General features: G+C 51.3%; 4 protein-coding genes across 5 annotated transcripts in view; 2 read left to right on the forward strand and 2 right to left on the reverse strand.

The window, feature by feature from the left end:
* Window positions 1-13,967, reverse strand: part of FHIP1B (FHF complex subunit HOOK interacting protein 1B) — a 620,510-nt gene that overhangs the window by 447,267 nt on the left and 159,276 nt on the right. The gene's annotated exons all lie outside the window — the stretch shown is intronic.
* The window catches only part of CCKBR (cholecystokinin B receptor), a 540,140-nt gene that overhangs the window by 354,084 nt on the left and 172,089 nt on the right, over window positions 1-13,967 (forward strand).
* Window positions 1-13,967, reverse strand: part of TAF10 (TATA-box binding protein associated factor 10) — a 141,334-nt gene that overhangs the window by 55,748 nt on the left and 71,619 nt on the right. The gene's annotated exons all lie outside the window — the stretch shown is intronic.
* The window catches only part of DCHS1 (dachsous cadherin-related 1), a 49,121-nt gene continuing 36,096 nt past the window's right edge, over window positions 943-13,967 (forward strand). Inside the window, exons 1-2 of one of the 2 annotated variants that reach the window (XM_042460241.1) lie at window positions 943-996; window positions 1,885-3,735. In XM_042460241.1, the coding sequence (XP_042316175.1) occupies window positions 1,966-3,735 (1,770 nt within the window). In that variant the 5' untranslated portion in view covers window positions 943-996; window positions 1,885-1,965. Of the gene's footprint in view, window positions 997-1,040; window positions 1,509-1,884; window positions 3,736-13,967 lie in introns of those variants that run through there. The other variant, XM_042460242.1, reaches the window with a different exon arrangement.

Genomic DNA, 13,967 nt, shown 5'->3' on the forward strand with positions numbered 1-13,967 from the left:
GGAGGAGAAGGAAGGAGGGCAGAGCTGGAGGGGGCCCCGTCCGTCGGGTCTCTTCGGGGAAGGGACTTGGGGGCCGGGAGGGGAAGGCTGCCCCGAGCAGAGCCAGGCAAGACCCCTCCTTCCCCTCGCTTTTGCTGCTGGGGGGGAGTCTCTCTTCCAAGGGCCCAGCCCAGCCCCCTCCCCTGCCTGCCCTCCCTCTCTGCTCAAATTGGAAGCAGCTGTGGGGCTGGGAAGACCCCCCGTCCCTCCCGAAGCCAAGGAGAGCCCCAGCCCCGCCTCACAGCCCCCCTTCTCGGTCTTCTCCTGGGGGGGGCTCCGGAGGCAGAGGCAGCAGGGTCCCCCCAAAGCGGTTGAGGAAGGGCCCTCGGACCCCGACTGCCCCCTCCCTCAATCCGGGGGGGGCTTCCAAGCCCAGCCAAGTATGAGCTCAGCAGAGCCCCCTCCCCTCCCCTCCCCGCCCCCCAAGGCCCTGCCCCACCGGCTCTCCCTCTTTTTTTGGGGGGGGCTTTCTTTCCCCGTCTCCGGCTGGAGGGGTCCTGGGCTGGGCAGGGAAGGAGCCCCCTTCAGGTTTCCTTTGGGGGAGGGAAGGAAAGAAAGAGCCCCCCGGCTCCGAGGGAGCCTCCCCTTCCCTCTCCCTCCCTCCCTCCCTCCCCCCAAGTTGGCTGGGCTGCGGCTGCGGCGGCGCTGGGGCTGGAGCCAAGGAGCCCGAGACAAAGGCTGAGAGAGAAGGAGGGAGGGAGGGAAGAAAAGAACAGGGAGGAAAAAAGGGAGGGGAGAAAGAGGGAAGGAGGGAAAGGAGAAAAAGAGAAGAGGGAAGGAACGAAAGAAAGAAAGAAAGAAAAAAGAGAAGGAGGGAAAGAGAAAGAGGAGGGAAGGAAGGAAGGAAGGAAGGAAGGAAGGAAGGAAGGGCATACAGGGAAAGAAGGAAAAGAGGAAGGAGGGAGGCAAGCAAGGAAGGAAAGAACTGAGAAAAAGAGGAAGAAGGGAAGGAAGGAGGTAAAGAAAAAGGGGAGGCAAGGAGGTAGAGAAGGAAGGAAAGACAGAGAGAAAGGAAGCAAAGAGGGAGGGAAGGACATAAAGAAGGGGAAAGAGGAGGGAGGAAAGGAGAGAAAAAAGGCAGAAGGAGGGAAAGGAGGGAAGGGGAGAGGGCGCCAGTGGGCTGGGAAGGAAGCCTGGTCGACGTCGGAGACAAAAGCGGTCCGGAGCCAGCTCCCCCTCCTTCCCTCCCTCCCTCTTCCTCGCCAAGGCGCCTCTTTCCTTCCTTCCTTCCTTCCTTCCTTCCTTCCTTCCTCCCTGCCTCCCTCTTTCCCCCGGGGATAGCATCGCTGGGGCCAGTCCGGAGGGGCTGGATGCCTCCTTCTGTGGCTGACTTGGGGGGACCCGGGGGGAGATCGGGGTGACCCACCCCACCCCACTGCCAGAGAGAGCGAGGGAGGGAGCAGGCGAAGAGGCAGCTGTTGGGAAGGAAGGGGGCTCCTCCGCCCCTCTCCCCCTCCTCTTTTGAGTGGGTTAGTCCACGGGGGGGGGCGTCCTGAGGGCTTCCTTTGGGTCCAGCGGGGGGCATCTCAGGGGATACAGGGAGGGGGGCTCAGGTCTGGCTCAGTGCCCACTTCTCATTCCAATGCCTCTTTAAGCGGGCATGAGATTCCTGCACACTGGGGGAGTCCTGCCCCCCTCCAACCTGCTCTAAGGCTTGTTTTGGAGGAGGAGGGCATGCCTTGAATATTTGGGTCAAGAGTGCAAAGGGAAACCCTGCAGGGTCCTTCCTGTGGTCCAGCAGTGCCCTCCCAGGCCATTCTATGCTGCAGTGGGCAAAGGGCACATGCTTAGTCTCCGTCTCCCCCTCCCTTCCCTAACTGGCCTTCTCACTTGCATTCCTTGCAGGATTACCAGGCTGCTGAGTGGGCCGAGGCTGCGGTCACCACAGCCCACACGGCAGGCACTCATCTTCTGCAGAGCAGACCCATGGAGCTGCTGACCCCGAGGGTTCGGGCGGTCCAGGGTCTCCCCTTTTTCATCCTCCTTCTCCTCCTGCTCCTGGGGGCACCTGGGCAGGGCTCAGCTGTGCCAGGGATGCTGGACTTGCAGATTGACGAGGAGCAGCCGGCGGGCACCATCATCGGGGACATCAGCGCAGGGCTACCCCCAGGCACCACCAGCTATGTGTACTTCATCTCGGCCCAGGAGGGCAGCGGCGTGGCCACTGACCTGGAGATCGATGAGAACACGGGCATCATCAAGACGGCCCGGGTGCTAGACCACGAGAGCCGGGACCACTATAGCTTCATTGCCGTCACCCCAGAGGGGGCCACGGTGGAGGTCCATGTGCAGGTCAACGACATCAATGACCACACACCCACCTTCGCTCGAGCTCAGGGGTCACTCTTGATTCCAGAAAATACACCCCATGGAAGCCGCTTCCCTCTTGAGCCAGCCTTCGATGCGGACAGCGGCCCGCTGGGCATCCAAGGCTACACTCTCAAGGGTGGTGGTGCGGAGCAGGTCTTCCAGTTGGAGGCCCGACGTGGCCCTGATGGTGTCTTGCACCCAGAGCTGGTGGTGACCGGAGTCCTAGACCGGGAAATACGCTCAACTTACGTGCTCTCTGTGGAGGCCTACGATGGTGGGTCTCCTCCACAAAGCTCCCAGATGGCCTTGGAGGTCTTGGTGCAGGACATCAATGACAATGCCCCAGCCTTCAACCAGAGCCGCTACCACGCTCTCATCCCAGAGAACCTCCAACCCGGGAGCAGCGTCCTGCAGGTCTTTGCCTCAGATGTGGATGAGGGGGAGAACGGGGCCGTGGTGTATGAGATCAACCGCCGGCAGAGTGACCCTGAGCGGTACTTCACCATCGACGCAGCCACTGGGGTGGTCAAGCTCAACCGGGGCCTGGACTACGAGCTGCGGAAAGTGCATGAGCTGGTGGTCCAGGCGCGAGACCAGGCCCTGCACCCGGAGGTCTCCACGGCTTTTGTCACCATCCAGGTACGAGACTACAACGACAACCAGCCCACCATGACCATCATCTTCCTCAGCGAGGACGGCTCCCCACGTGTCTCCGAGGGGGCTCAACCAGGGCAGTTTGTGGCCCGCATCTCCGTCTCAGACCCTGACTATGGAGAGTACGCCAATGTCAACGTCTCTCTGGAGGGAGGCGAGGGTAAGTTCGCACTCACCACCAAGGACAACATCATCTACCTCATCTGCGTGGACCAGATGCTGGACCGGGAAGAGCGGGACTCCTATGAGTTGCGGGTGACGGCAACAGACGCGGGGACACCCCCCTTGCGTGCCGAGTCAGCCTTCGTGCTCCAGGTGACTGACGTTAATGACAACCCCCCACTTTTTGACGCCCGGGAGTACGAGCAGAGCGTCCCTGAGGTGGTCTACCCTGGAAGCTTTGTCCTGCAGGTGACAGCACGCGATAAAGACCAGGGGGCCAATGGGGAGATCCGCTACAGCCTCTTGCACACGCAGGAGACCCACTCACACTGGTTTACCATCGACCCAGACACCGGCATCATCACGACTGCCTCGCCTCTGGACTATGAGGTTGACCCTCAGCCCCAGCTGACCGTGCTGGCCACGGATCGAGGCAAGCCCCCGCTCTCCTCCACAGCCCTGATTCGGGTGGCCCTGCAGGATGTCAATGACAATGAGCCCATCTTTGAGAGTAACTTCTACAACGTCTCTCTGAAGGAGGATGCTTTCCCTGGCACCTGCTTCCTCCAGGTGAGCACAGCCCCTGACCCCCATTAGGTGGTGTGGGGTACCTTTTCTCCTTTGAGGGTAGTGTCCTGCAGGAGGCAGTGTTTCCAGTGAGGGTGGATTGGGTCAGTCTGCAGAGAGAGAGAGTCTTGGACCAAAGCTTGAGAGGATTGCAGGCTTTTCCTACAAGGCACAAAATGTCACCCAGAATTTCAGGCACAGACAGAGTCCAGATGGTTTAGGGGGATGGCAGACAGCCAGGTCAGGGTGTCACAAAAAAGCAGAAAAGAAATAATCGGGGTGGCAATTATCTGCACAGGCCAGACGCATCTTGCTGATAAGCCGAATGCCTGAGTAAGCCAATTAACCCGGGTTGGGTGATGAGAACCCCTGTGAGACATCCGGATGAACGGCAAGGCACAGTTTTTCTCACTCGCTTCCCCCGGTTTTGCTCTGAAATTTCTTTTTTTTAAAATGCCACAATGGCCATTTTAAGGCCAGTAACAAAGTGTCTGAGAGGCTGAAAGGTATTCCTACTGGTCTTTGACAGCTGTAATTTGTGAGGTTGGCTGTGCATTGAATTAATTGGTTGCCTAGAGACTGGCCTAAGATGCAGAAGGGGGCTGCTGCTGATATCGCTTTGCGTGTACGAAGGCCTGGCACTGTGGGTGGGTGGCGTTGCCAGGGCTGCCCTGTCATAGCATTGCCAGAATAGACACAGCCACAGGGTTGGAATTTGCACCGTTTTGGTGAAAGCCCTTAGCAACTCCGATCAGCAACGAGGAGGAGGATGCAAATATGGGGACCGGAGTTTGCAAGAAATCTGGGGCTGTCCCTCTTCCTGAGGAGTGACACCATTTTGGAGCTGACTCAAGATAACAGTCGAGATCACAGTAACTCTTTCCATAATAAAGGTGCCCGTCTCTAAAGTGCCACACCCAGCTCTTTGTTGTTTTGGCACAGAAGACACATTGAGAGTTAGGAACAACCATGCTTGCCTTGAGACGTGCTCCAAATTGAGGCTGCCAGGAGAAATCAAGTCCCAGTCTGCAGGGGCTACAATTGGGATGAGCAGCTGGATTCCCTCTTCAAGGATGAGGATTTGAACCCACACTCCAGAAACCAAAAGTGGCACAGAAACCCACTCCTCCTCCTCTTTGGGCTGCTGGTACTAGCTGGGGCTTTGCCAAAGCAGGTAAACTTTTCACAGGTGATGTTAGCTCATGTGTGGCCTCATAGGACTCCCCCCACAACTAGAGGCCCAGCAGTTTTAAGAAAGGCTGGCTGATGCTGCTTACGGCTCTGAGCCTGCTCTGTTAATGTGACCAGCCCCATTACAAGACTACGTGTGAAAGGAATCTAGGAGTCCTAGTAGCCCACAAGTTGAACATGAGTCAACAGTGCAATGCAGCAGCTAACAAGACCAGTGCGATTCTAGGCTGCATCAATAGAAGTACAGTGTTTAGATCGAGGGAGGTAATAGTGCCACTCTATTCTGCTTTGGTCAAGCCTCACCTGGAATAATCCTATGTCCACTTCAGGGCCCCACAAATCAAAAAGGGTGTTGAAAAGCTGGAGCATGCCCAGAGGAGGGCCACCAAAATGGTGGTCTGGAAACCATGCCTTATGAGGAACGGCTTAGGGAGTTGGGGATGTTTAGCTTGCGTCCATTGTTCCAGTCTGGAGCACCAGAAAACAAGCTTGCTCCCTCCCCGATATAACATCCCTTCAAATATTTAAACAGGGCTATCGTATCACCTCTTAATCTTCTTTTCTCCAGGCTAAACATACTCAGCTCCCTCTTTCCCCATAGGGCATGGTTTCCAGACCTTTCACCTTTTTTGCTCTGTGAGGCTCCTTCCATTGCATTGTTTGGCCCCATCAGCCTGTGGGTCAGTAGAGAAGGATACTGTGTTTTGCATGACAGAGGGTCCTGATGCATCTTTAGTCCTCTTGGCCCACAAGCAGGATCCGCAGGCCAGTGTAGGGCCATGGGGCTACACCTAAAGGTCTGAGCAGCAACTGGTCAGACTGGCCAGACAGAGTTATAAAATAAAATCTGTGCATTGGTGTATAGATATTTAAAGTTTTGCTTGTTCTAGCCTTTTATTTTGTTGCTGTTGTGTGCTTTCAAGTTGCTTTCAACTTACAGCGACCCTAAGGCAACCTTATCACAGGGTTTTCTTGGCAAGTTTCTTCAGAGGCCATTGCCATCCTTTACAACTTCTTTGGAAGTTTTTAAACAGAGGCTGGATGGACATCCATTGGGGTGCTTTGTTGGTGTCTTCCTGCATGGCAAAATGGGGTTGGACTGGATAACCCTTGAAGTCTCTTGTAACTCTATGATTCTTTGATTCTGCCCTCTGAGGCTGAGAGTGTGACTTGCCAAGGGGTTTTTTATACTTGCGCCAGGAATTGAACCCTGATCTCCAGAATCGTAGTCCAGTGCTCAAACCACTACACCACATTGTCTCTTTGTTAGCTTTACTGTGGATCCCAGTGTCTCCTTGAGCTTCTCATCCAGAGTTCACATCCTTGTGTTTGGAGGTCGCCTTTGGACTGACGTTTCAGCTATCAACTCCCCAAGGATTTAGTTTAAAGCCCTCTTGCTCCAGACTTGCCAAGCTACTACCAAAGAGATCTTTCCCAATCTTCATGGGGTGCGGCCTATCTGTAGTCAGTTGTCCTCTATCTAAGAAGGAAAGGTTGTGGTTCCAGAAGCAAAACATCTCTTATCGACACCATCCATGTAACCAGTCAGTCATTTTTAGTATTTTCAGAGGAAAAGCATCCTGCCTATCATAATTCAGGATGAATCCGGGTTGAATCTCCGTTGTTTACACGCATCCCGAATGCACCCGATTCAGGTTTTTTTGGGGGGGCTGCCTAAAACCCATTTAATTGAGATAATCGATATAAAGGTTTTCCCCAAATTTTTAAAAAAGGTCCACATTGTTGTTAGTGTGAAAAAACAATGCAAACAGATCCAAATAGACCCAGGATAAAACTCTGCATGCCTTGAACCTATTTTGACAAATGCATTCTCATTATCAACTCCATCTTTATTTGAATGCTTGCACATGTGTGGAACCGAACATGCAGAGATGTGCATCAATGCAGTTCCATAGTGTAAATAAACCCAGAATGCGTGAGTGAGATGGTTCACATCGTGGCAAAAGACGTCTGAATGACCCCTCTATTTGAAGGAATTCAAAAGGTTTGGTTCTGCTAGGATCCCATTCACTCTTGATTTGGTGCCCTCTGGATGATCCTCCTCCTCTTCTTCCTCTTGGCTTCCCTCTCTCTTTCACACTTGGACAGCTTGCTCTTCTGTGGGCCAGAGCAATGGACTCTGGTTGTTGATGGTGTCAAGATCAGGGGCTCCTCTTTCCCACAGGAGGCCAAAGTAAATGGCTTGGGCCCAGGATACCTAAAGGACCGCCTCTCCCCGTACAATCCGCCTCGCACCCTCAGAACATCTGGGCAGCAATTGCTGAAGGTGCCTGGGGCCAGGCTAGCTTCTACTTCTAGAAGGGCCTTTTCTATAGCTGCCCCAGCCCTTTGGAATACGCTGCCCACCGAGCTCCGCTCATCTACCACCCTGGCCCAATTTAGGAAGGATCTCAAGACCTTCCTATTTAAGCAGGCATTCCCCGATTAAGATCCTGTGGGCCTCCCCTCCTCTTCCGTGGCCATGAGGACGGGCGATGGGGCTTTTATTGCTGCTTTTAGTTTTATTGTTGTACTGATGTATTGGTGTTTTGTGTTTTTAACTTGTATTTGTGTGCACTCATTGCACTTTTGTAAGCCGCCCTGATCTTTTTGGAAGGGCGGGATAAAAATAAAGATTTTATTATTATTTTTTATTATTATTAAATAGAAAGGGACAACTTTGCCCTTTAGGATGGCATGGCAAGAAGTGCGCATAATGTGAGCTCCCAGTCTGCTGGGTTTAGGCATTGGTGGCCTCTCAGGGAAAGGGTTGCCATCATTCTCTTCCACAAAATGGGATGGAAAGATTGAGGTGGTTTATCAATCTCCCATCTATAAAAAAAGACCACCACCACCACCACATTTCGATATTTGACATTGCATACGGTCAGCCCCTCATATCCATGGATGCAACCAGCCATGGCTTCAAAATATTCCAAAAATATACAGATTCCAAGAAGTAAAGCTTGATTTGACGATTATATACAAGGGACACATTTGACTATGCAATTCTATATAATGGGTCTTGAGCATCCATGGATTTTGGCATCCAAGAGGGACCAGGGACCAAACCCCAGCGGATACACCAAGGTCCCACTATATTTCAGTTGTTGTTTATTTATATATTGCAATCAGTTTACATTCTGGGTTTGTAGTTTGTTGCTTCAACTGGCTCAGCTGGCAGGGATATTTTTCAAAACCTTCAAATCCGGGATTTTCCTAGTTTTCCAGGACAAATGGTAAGCCTGCTCAGGGAGCCCAAACTGTTGGCCTGCTGAGTCTGGAAAGGTCGGCTGCATACAAGCCTGGCTCCTTCTTTCCTTCCCTCTTTGTTTTTGTGGGGCCCTTCAGCGCAAAACCTCCAATGGTGGTTGACTATGCAACATGGCTTATGCCAGTCTTCCCAGGCTTAGAATCATAGTTGGAAGAGATCTCAAGGGTCATCAAGTTCATCTCCCTGCCATGCAGGAATTACACAAAGTACCCCTGACAGATGGCCATCCAGCCTCTGTTTGAAAACCTCCAAAGAAGGAGACTCCACCACCCTCCAAGGAGCAGCATCTTCCACAGTTGAACAGCTCATCCCTTCAGGAAGTTCTTCCTAAGGTTGAGGCGGAATCTCTTTTTCTGTAGCTGAAATCCATTGTTCCATGTCCTATTCTCTGGAACTGCAGAAAACAACTACTACTAGAAAACTATTTCCCTGCCTGCTCCCCACCTCCCCCCTTTTTTGGCTTGTTTTGCTTTCAGGATATGGGATCTGCGCTACATCTTTCTTTGTCTCTTGCTTTGTTTCCTTTGCATTCCAAAAGCTCATCGTAGTTGCAGGCTCTTCTGCTGCTGCTGCCCTTTTAGGAAATGCCCTCCTCTGGAACAGCTTTTCCTGTTGGCCGGCTGCAGCTCCTCTCCTTGAGAGATTCCTTATGTTGCTGACGTCTCTCTCTTCTGCATCAGACGAGGGACTTTTCTGGCTGAGCAAACCTCTCCTTCCCCCTCCAGCAGCTGTACGGCTGCAGCTGGCCTGGGACCATGGTGGACGGCCACCGAAGGCAGAGCTTCTGGCTGGATGGCAAGCTGGCTGCAGGGTGGACAAGCCAAATCTGTGCACAGCACCTTTCCCCCTTTCTTAAAAATAGGGGTAAGGGGCACTCTGGCCCAGGACAAGGAGCCAAGCCACCAGCAACAGAAAGGATGTGGGCAAACTGGAGCATGTCCAGAGACAGTGACCAAAATGGTGAAGGGTCTGGAAACCATGTCCTACGAGAAGAGGCTTAGGGAGCTGGGTATGTTTAGCCTGGAAAAGAGAAGATTAAGAGGTGATATGATAGCCTTGTTTAAATACTTGAAAGGATGTCATATTGAGGAGGGAGCAAGCTTGTTTTCTGCTGCTCCAGAGAATAGAACCAAAACAATGGATACAAGCTAAAGGAAAAGAGATTCCACCTAAACCTTAGGAGGAACGTCCTGATGGTAGGAGCTGTTTGACAGGGGAAGACACTCCCTTGGAGTGTGGCAGAGTCTCCTTTGGAGGTTTTTAAACAGGCTGCATGACCATCTGCTTTGACTGTGAGTTCCTGCATGGCAGGCAGTTGGACTGAATGGCCCTTGGGGTCTCTTACAACTCTGTGATTTCATGATTCTAACAAGGAGTCCTGTGGTACCTTAAAGGTGAAAAGATGTCATTTGACAAAGGAGGGTGGTTTTGACTCACCCGAGTTTATGCCAGAATACATTGGTTTCTCTTAAAAGTGCCATGCGACCTTTTTCATGTCTTTTGCTGCAGCATAGCAGGTGAAACCCCTTTGGAAACGTCCTGTAGGCAATTCACTCAATTCCGTTTAACTGAACTAGGTTGACAAGCAGAAAGCTCACAAGCAGATATTGCTGTAGGAGGAGGATTTAGCCTTGTTTCTTTTCCAAGCTGTACTCCTGCTGGGAGAGTAGACATCCCCTGGAGAGCAAGACAAACGCTTGACAATGGCCCTTGGGTGCCCAGTGGGGTGAGGGCAGCTTTTTGGCATGGGTGCCACGCAGGCACAGGGTGCAACACAATATTTGTGGCCAGTATTCACAGGACAGGAGTGTGTTGAGCCCTGGCCCCTTGATTTCAGGAACAGTTGCTGGGATGGAGGCTAGTTCAGATCATATCTGCCTGCAGGTACTCTTTTTCACAATGGACTTCGTTGTTGTTGTTGTTGTTGTTGCTGTGTGCCTTCAAGTTGGTCCCAACCTATGGAGACCCCAAGGTGAACCTATCATGGGATTTTCTTGGCAAGATTTGTTCAAAGGAGGTTTGCTTTTGCCTTCCTCTGAGGCAGAGAGATTTCCGTGGCTGAAAGTTTCCACTGCTGAGCCAGGATTCGAAACCTGGTCCTCAGAGTCATATTCCAACGTTCAAACCACTACAGCACACTGGCTCTCCTTTAAAATGTAACATTTTAACATATGTAACATAAAAAGGAGGAAGGAAAGGAGAGGAGGGGAAAAGGGGGGAGACTGTGGCATCATCTTTAGGACTAACTGGTTTTTAATTTCGCACGAGCTTTTGTGGTTATAAACCCATTTCTTTGGATGCAGTACAGAGTGGTATTAAGGCCTCAGGCATAAAGCATTTTATACAGTTGTGGGAATGGGAGGGAATGTAAGAGGATCCAGAAAGATGCAAATCATGTCCCTTGTCCTAAATTTTCAAAGGGCTGCAAAAGGGGATGTATTTCCATCAGAGCTTTACAGTGAAAGGGATAAATCAGTTTACCAAAAGTCAGTTTCCCAGGGCTGAAAATATGTTATTTGTGCAATAGCAAGGACAATTGCATCAATACAGTGGTCCCTTGGTATCCGCTGGGGTTTGGTTCCAGGACTGCTGTGGATACCAAAATCTCTGGATGCTCAAGTCCCATGAAATACAATAGCATAGCAAAACGGTGTCCCTTATATAAAGTGGTAAAAATCAAGGTTTGCTTTTTGGAATTTTTAATATTTTCAAGTTGTGGATGGTTGAATCTGTGGATAAAGAATCTGTGGATATGGAGGGCCGACTGTACATGAAGTGTGCCATGAAGCCATTGCCCTGGTATCTCTTTGTGCCACTTTCCCCCACTATCCTCAGCTTATATCACTTCTTCTAATGGAGTTCACAGCCAGGGTGACCAGATGTCCTCTTTTTTCAGGGCATGTCCTCGGTTACAGCCATCTGTCCAGGAGGAATTCCAAAATGTCATACATTTTGAGCATCACTGAGAACATGAATTTACAGTGCGTTCACCCCATATGCGGGCTTGCCATATGCAGACTCAAGGTCATGCAGATGGCAAGCTCCCATAGAATGAATGAGGCATGTGTCTGTGCTGCGCAGCAAGTGGGAGCTTACCCCATTCATACAAATGGGACTAAAGGTCCCATGTTTTTTGCCTTACACGGGGGAGGGGGGAACGGATCCCCACATACGACAAGGGTGGACTATATATTCCTATGAGTGTTTTCACTTTCATTATGTAATGTCCTACATTTTTTCTTGATTCTCGTATATTCTGCGGTGCCTTGTCCTCCTTTGTAGGTTAGGACATCTGGTCACCCGGTTCATAGTGCAAAAAGAGCTTGCACTCAGCCCAGGAAGGAGGAGCGGAGAGGAGGGCCCAGACTCTTGCCCTTCCCAGGAGGCTCAGGCAAAAGCAAACTGCTGCTGCCATTCCTAGCTTGTCTGTTCTTCTTCATTAATAACCTTTGCCATCCTGGCCAAATCCTGATGTCTCTCAGCCACATGTCACCTACTTTTCTTCTGTGAAATATTGGAGAGCGTACAGCCCCACATTTGCCCAGAGGAGCAGTGATTGAGCAAGAATCATAGAATCATACAATGACAGATTTGGAAGAGACCTCAAGGGTCATCCAGTGCAAATCTCTGCCATGCAGGAACTCACAACCAAAGCATCCCTGACAGATCCATCCTCTGCTTAAAGACCTCCAAAGAAGGAGACTCCATCATTCTCCATTGAGGGAGTGTGTTCCACTGTCTAACAGCTCTTACTGTCAGGAAGATCCTCCAAATGTTGAGGTGAAATCTCTTTTCCTGTAGTTTGAATCCATTGCTCTGTGTCCTAATCTCTGGAACAGGAGAAAACAAGCTTGCTCCCTCCTCAATATGACATCCCTTTAAATACTTAAACAGGGCTATCATCTCACCTCTTAACCTTCTCTTCTCCAGACTAAAAACACCCAGCTCCCCATGTTTCCAGACCCTTCACCATTATGGTCACCCTCCTCTGGACATGCTCCAGCTTGGACACGCTCCATCCTCCTGTGTGGCTCTTCAGAAGCCAGATTGGAACAGACTGCCAACCCACCTGCCCCTCTATGCCTGTCTGGAGCCAAAGGTTGAACAGGGAGGGGGCAGCACTGCTGGGCAATGGGTGGATGACTGTGGGCATTTTCAGGGAGCCCTTTGTCACTTACACTCCAAGTGTGGATGCACACCTATTTCATTTCCCACCCACTGCGCCTCAGTCTAAACTGACTTTGAAGCTACTGCTTTCTCTGCTTTGCCCAGAGCAAAGGGACCACCAGCAGAATAACTGGGCATCCCTGCCAGGAAATGCCAGGGGGCATTTAGGAATCCATAGGGCGCCTCATCCTCTCAGAGGGGCAGGGGCCATTTTAGACCATACTGGGGGCCCTGGGAGTTTTCCTTTGAGGGCTGGACTGATGGTTGGTGGCTTAGAATCATAGAATCATAGCACTGGAAGAGAGCCCAAGGGCCATCCAGTGCAAGACCCTTCTGCCCTGCAGGAGGACATAATCAAAGCTCTCCCTGTGACAGATGGCCATCCACCATCTGTTTAAAAACCTCCAAAGAAAGAGAATCCAGCATCCTCCAAGGGAGTGTGTTCCACAGTCGAATAGCTCTTACCATCTGGAGGTTCTTCCTAATGTTGAGGTGGAATCTCTTTTCCTATAGCTTGCATCCATCGCTCCATTGGCTCCTATTCTCTGGAGCAGCAGAAAACAAGCTTGCTCCATCTTCAATGCAATACCCCTTCAAATACTCAACCAGGGCTATCATATCCCCTCTTAACCTTCTCTTCTCCAGGCTGATCATACCCAACTCCCAAGTCTCTCTTCATAAGTCCCTACTCTGGACACGCTTCAGCTTCTCAACATCCTTTTTGAATTGTTTTGAATTCTGAATTTGAATTGGACACTATTCTAGGTGAGGCCTGACCAAAGTAGAATAGAATTGGAATATTACTTCCCTTGATCTAAACCCTATATTTCTGTTGATGCAGCCTAGAATCGCATTGACTTTTTTAGCACTGTTAGCTGCCGCACCACACTTAAATATGACTGAACCCTGCCTGGCATCCCCTCTCCCCACCTTGGCACTTGAGAGACCCCATTAGCTTGACCAGTGATGTGTTGGGACAACTTTGCTACAGTGGCTTTACCCCACAGGGCATAAGGTCGCCTTGGCAAGTGCATGGTGGTCCCCTGGGGAGCAAGTGGTGTTTAATAGCCAGACTGAGATCATTGCTTTTGGCTCAGGCAGGGTAGCTGGCAAGTGGTAGCAGCAGCAGCCTTAACTGCACTCAGTCCCTGGCAGGCAGTGCTGGGTCCAGTACAGATTCCCCAAAGAGTGACAAAGGGTGGGCTGGAAGTCTGGAGATGGAGAGTCCAGGGTCCCCTGCTCCAAGTTTCTGACCTGCAAATAGGGGGACCCCAATGGGAAGAGTCAGTTCCCCCCAGTCCAGCATGTCATTTCCCAGCAGCGGAAGCTCAGCTGTCACAGACAATAAACTCGGGGATCTTGAAGGGCCTCAAAGGCTGTATAGTCCAGCCTCCTCCCGCCAATGCAGGAAATCATTGCTAAAGTATTCCTAGCAGAGGGATCTCCGCCTGGCAGCTGCTTTAAAAACTTGCACAAAGACCGGCAAAGCTCTTCCGCGTTTGGATCATGTCTCCTGTCTTGACATTTGGCCCAAGTCCCTCCTCTTGTCCTTGCATCGTTCTGGTTCAGGTCTGACTCTCTGAAGCAGTGGGAAGTGAACTGT

The sequence above is a fragment of the Sceloporus undulatus genome, chromosome 3, assembly GCF_019175285.1.
Source record: "Sceloporus undulatus isolate JIND9_A2432 ecotype Alabama chromosome 3, SceUnd_v1.1, whole genome shotgun sequence".
NCBI lineage: Eukaryota > Metazoa > Chordata > Lepidosauria > Squamata > Phrynosomatidae > Sceloporus > Sceloporus undulatus.